General features: G+C 41.8%; 1 protein-coding gene across 1 annotated transcript; it reads right to left on the minus strand.

The window, feature by feature from the left end:
* Positions 1–944: 944 nt before the first annotated feature.
* On the minus strand, positions 945–4,936 carry LOC142377185 (SUZ RNA-binding domain-containing-like). Its single transcript, XM_075461037.1, has 4 exons — positions 4,497–4,936; positions 3,831–3,880; positions 3,477–3,746; positions 945–3,364 (listed from the first exon to the last, which is right to left on the minus strand). Exons 1-4 carry the CDS (start codon positions 4,545–4,547, stop codon positions 3,253–3,255), a joined length of 483 nt encoding a protein of 160 aa, XP_075317152.1. The 5' UTR covers positions 4,548–4,936; the 3' UTR covers positions 945–3,252.
* Positions 4,937–5,175: the final 239 nt, after the last annotated feature.

Consider the following 5,175-nt stretch of genomic DNA (forward strand, 5'->3'; position numbering starts at 1 on the left):
GGCAATGTTCCTTTTGGTGATCACTTCTTATCCCTATGCATTGTTTTAACTTAGCTTGTCCACTTTCTGGGTGCGGTTTCCATAAACAAAACAAAACTCTAGGTCAGACATACTTGAAATCAGTTTTAAAATCAGCAGCAATACATGTGGCCTAAATAAATGTAACACAGCAGTATTGCCAGAATATCTTTTCACCCTAATATTAATGCCACGTGTTAAATTTCTGTATTAATACTCAAGGCAAAATCTGTGTTCAAATGTTCTTTAAAGCTTTAATATATATATATATATATATATATATATATATATATATATAAATAAAGCAAATAATCTACCTTAAATAGGATACCTGTAATTTCTCCCCTTTCTGTCAGTATGTCCATAAACAACCATCCACACTCCCTCCTAGGGACAATTTAGAATCACCAATTGAACCTAACATGCATATTTTTTCGCGGGTGGGAGGAGGTCGGTACACGTAGAGAACCCACACAGGGAGAACATGGAAACTCCACACTGAAAGGCCCAAGCTGGGACTCGAACCAGGAGTGCTAACCACCACACCACCATGCGCGATATCAGTTAAAGTTTATTTGCCATTTAACTGCTGGCAAATAACTTGAGAAGCACTGACTAGCAATATATACGTCATTTAGGTGACCGATTTATTCCACATCTACAGAACTTGGATGAGTTGTCATTAATTGGTTACAGCACAAAATATTAAGTAAATATTTCTGAGAATTTATCTTTCAAAATCTGCTAAAAATCGTGAAACTCAAACCAAAACGAGGTTCAAATTAATTTCTTGGCCACATATTCTAATGTAAATGATCATGTAAACATTAAGGCGAGTGGGTGGCAGGTTTATTTACTTTGGAGCCGGTCTGATTATCGTCATTTCAGGCTATTTCACAAAGAACAAGAAACGAGTGGCAAGCCAATCGTTAAGACTGTTTATTAAAGGGTTTTCAAATTTCATTTGTATTGTTCCAAGTTTCACAACAATGACACTGAATGAGCCTCAATCTAGGCAGGTTACTGTTTCTGACCACAATAAAGCATCATGAGCAAATCACACGATGGGCATTTGCTTACCGATTTAAGAGGATTAAAAATCCCTTTTGTTTCAATACCTGAACCAAATCTCCTGGAGGAGATTTGTAGAAGGGTGTATTATTGATGTTGTGAGTCCAGACACAGATAAAAACGTCCTACGTCACTTGTAAAAGTGAAGATCATCATAATCACACAAAAAATACTGAGGAGAGCTTGAATTTCTTCTGTAATCGGTGGCTGAGATGTGAAATAATGCTGCAGTCTCAGAAAGTTGTGCTGCTGTGAAGGAGAAAGTTTACAGCAACGAACTGTTTATCGTGGTTTCGGGTTTGATCAAACTCTAAATCACTTGAAACAATTCTAGTCAAAAGTATAGCCGCTTCAATATAAAAAAAGAAACAATTATTATTTTTTTTAAACTAAAAAAAAAACAAAAAAAAGAAACCCACAAAGACAGACTTACTGAGTGTGGATGCGAATTCACCAAAACTCTTGCTGTGCGTAGCCACAAATGGTACCTTGGTTATATAGCGTTTAATCAATGATATCAGTAACCTATCATTAGCACACACAAAAAAAAAAACTCAAGCTAGAGGACCTACTGGCGAGCGTATGTTGGCAAGTAGGAATCACTTATCACTTAAGGCATAAAAGTGTCAAAACGTTCAAACTTCCTGTTAATTTAGCATTTTACCAACCGTCAGTGCTGGTAGCTTCTCAGCATTTAATTCTATTCTCGATTTTCTGGTTTGTAAACTTGTTTCAAGGTCTGTGGCAAACGGTACTGTAAAATTCCTGTCGTGTGGAAAACATCACAGGTGGACGTTCACCAAAAACCAGACACTCAAATGTGGCTTCGTCTCAAACGGCACCGATTTAAAAAAAAAGGTGGGTTTTCTGATACTTCTTTGAAATTCTTCCGCAGCTCTTTTGTCAGGTACTTCCCTGACCCAGCAGAGCGTTTGCCAACATTTAGCAGGAGACCACAGACGTTCTCCGCGCTGGGCATGATAGTCGTTGCCGAGTTATTCGTGAATCAACATTTAACGGCACACTTCAAAAACAAGTCGTTAGCAGATTCAGCGGCAACTGGTTGTGAGACAAACTATGACGTAATCATTCTGATTTTAAACAGCAAGGCGACACACCCACTGCCGTGTATTCACTTTCCCATTTCCAAATCGTGACCTTTGCCAATTTGATTAAATGCAGTAACACCACAGATAAAGCTCCCCATTGCTGCTAAATCAAACTAAATCAAACTTTCAAACCCACTACTGACCCACTGACTTAAATAAACCGCTACAAAAACAAGAAGAAACAATGTTAAGAGTCCAGGAAGTAATTTCGTAGTTATTGCTTGAATAAGCCTCAATTTAGTGACACTGTTCATGGGCTGTTTGTCAACTGGGCGTTTCTTTTAAAGCTACCAGTGCCAAACACAGGCCAGTGGACAGTCAAACGTTCTGCTCTCAGCCACTGCCATGCTCGGCATCTACAGTATTAAAACACATTACTATTGAGCACAGTGCACTTTTTTTTCTTTACTGAGAAAGGTCCAGTCAGCAAAACTTTCTATCACCTTGTACTGAAGCTGCTAAACATACATTCATGTCTTGGCACTATCAAGCACTTCATCGCGGCTGACCCCCCCAAACAAACTGACGGCCTCCTCCCGGTGGACACCCCCGCCTCGAACCCGTGCTCCATCGGTGGAAAAGACAAGCTCGGCTGCTTGAGCGCTCCTGGGGACTTCCCACAGAGTTCTCTTTATTCTCCCTGAAGAAACAGACACCTGATGCACAGGCACACGCCCGCCCAAGCAGACTTAAAATTGTAGGGCACCTAATGGTACGTCACAGTATCGCAGTGTGTGGGGCTGTGCGGCCAACGCCTGTTCACGGTGTGGAACAGAAGGGGTTTCAGAGTTTCCATCTCTGCCAGCCCCCCTCGCAAGGTTCCACAGAGGGAAAAGACAAGGCAAAAGGCAAAGACCATGTCAGTGAGCAGAGTCGAGAGAGGGTGGAGAAGTCAATTTAGGTCCATGCTATGTCTTCATGTATCTTTTATCTGTCAATTTTCATATCATCCCACCACTCTGCTCTTCAAATCACACACACACAACCCCTTTATTTCCCACTTGCCATGCCCTCTCAGGGCGGCATCTCTTTCCTCGCTGCAGGCAGCTTCCATTTATCTGCAGAGTCGGAAGCCTGGGGTGCCATCTGGACCGGTGGGCTGGCGGATAACCTGATTGTTTGGATGAACAGGCTCGAGTGGTTGCTGCACACTCATACGAGCAGGCCTAATGACACGAAGAGATATATAAAATCAATACTTTATCGTTCCATGTGCACTTCACTTATCTTATTCTTAATGGTCATGGCAATGGCAGTTATGATTATCATTAACATTACCTGTCCTGGCATGGATTGTCCTGAGGCGTTTCTTCTGAAGAAGCACTACCCAAAATCCTTCTTCGCGCCTCTGCGTATTCCGCCTCCCTTTGAGCCAAAGACTTTGTCTGCTGAGAGCGACGGGAGGAGGATGCAGGGTTTCCCGTGGTGCCGTTATTGGAAGGACGCTTTAAAATTCGAATCTGGGGTGGGGGTGCAGCAGGCAGGGAGTCATCCTGGATTACAATAGCAGTTCGTACGGGTGAACCAGCTGATTTCAAACTGGACTTCCTGCAGAGATAAGAATATAGGAGTAGAATACATTATTTATTTTTTTTAATCTTTTAAAAAAGGTGGTTGTGGCTGGTCACTTACTTGGCTTCCTGGTTTATCTTCAGCTTTGCCTCAAGTCTTCTTTCGATTTCCTAAGAAGAAATAGATACATATAATTAACCTACAATACTGTCTGAAACTTGGAAAATACCCAAAAGCCTTGTGTAATATCATTAATTCACCTGGCTCGCAAGTTGTTTGAGTGTAGTAGCCATCTGAACCCCACCCTTGCTTAATATTCAACACAGAAAGTAGACAAGAAAACAGAGACAATACTTTTCCCCAGTTGAATGGTTGTCTCAGTATCACATATCATCAAAACATCCCTACCCTTTCTGACCCTGGTTGTTCATAATCATGACGGAAAATATTACTTTAAAAACGAAAACACTTCAGTCACAACAGTGACATGATCAAGTGTTCACAGAAACCTAGAAACCGGCGAGACCGTGGGTATATAGTAATCAGATTACAGGGGGACAATGACATTACATGGTTTGCATGTGGAATTTACACCGGCTCTCCACAAACTTCCACTCAAACTGGGGAAATAAAATGGCATGAAGACAGACTTGCTCCCGTGTTGAAACGGAAACCCCGGGGGCTGCAAGACTAAGTCTAAGCCTGTTAAGGGAAATCAGCCCCAAAACATGTTTACGTATTGACGCATCTGTCAAACAGAAATCGGCCTCGTTGTGTCCCACTCACCCCGCTGTCCGCCGCTTCCTCCCAGCTCTCTGCTACCTCCTCTTCCTCCATGTTTAACAAGACTTCGGCTGGCTGCCTCTTCGCTCCACCCGCAAACTAAATCCCATCCACGCCGAGAGCATGTGACGCAGACCCGCGGGGAGCTCCGTTTACCTGCGTTTTCTATTTGATGGTGGTTAGAAAAACTAATTCGCTAACCGTTTGGTCGGCCGCACGTTAGCCTGTTAGCTTAATGTCTCTCTGTGGGCAATCTCCCTCGACTGCCTATTATTTTAAATTTGGTAAAAACGACCACCTGAGAAAGTCTACTCCGACCACTCTTGCTTAGACGTAAGAACAACAGCTGTTACACTAAATAGCTGTCAGATAAATCTGATAAGATTTCAAACTTAGCTTAGCTACACCTCTTAAGTTATACCATTTAAGACTGAGGAGGGGAAATGACGTTATAACGTCAGTTTACACTGGTGGTTTCAGAGTAAAACCTGAACCAAGAAAAAAAGAAAAAACCTTCCATTGCAAAGTTTGTTATCGCAAGCGAATGACTGTCTTACTGTATTACACAACTATTTACGAGTTTTAATTTACTCCTGTCTTTGGCAGAACAAAAAATATTTTTATTTTTCACGTCATTTTTAAGACATCATTTTCATAAAATGGATGTAGGGAGGGTAGGGAT

Source organism: Odontesthes bonariensis, chromosome 3 (assembly GCF_027942865.1).
Source record: "Odontesthes bonariensis isolate fOdoBon6 chromosome 3, fOdoBon6.hap1, whole genome shotgun sequence".
In the NCBI taxonomy this organism is placed as follows: Eukaryota; Metazoa; Chordata; class Actinopteri; order Atheriniformes; family Atherinopsidae; genus Odontesthes; species Odontesthes bonariensis.

Excerpts from the sequence above, each read along its gene's own strand:
- LOC142377185 (XM_075461037.1), bottom strand. The coding sequence starts at position 4,547 with ATGGAGGAAGAGGAGGTAGCAGAGAGCTGGGAGGAAGCGGCGGACAGC. Across the intron at positions 3,747-3,830 it reads AAGATAAACCAGGAAGCCAA|GAAGTCCAGTTTGAAATCAG; the intron begins GTAAGTGACCAG and ends TTATCTCTGCAG. Across the intron at positions 3,365-3,476 it reads GACAATCCATGCCAGGACAG|GCCTGCTCGTATGAGTGTGC; the intron begins GTAATGTTAATG and ends TCGTGTCATTAG.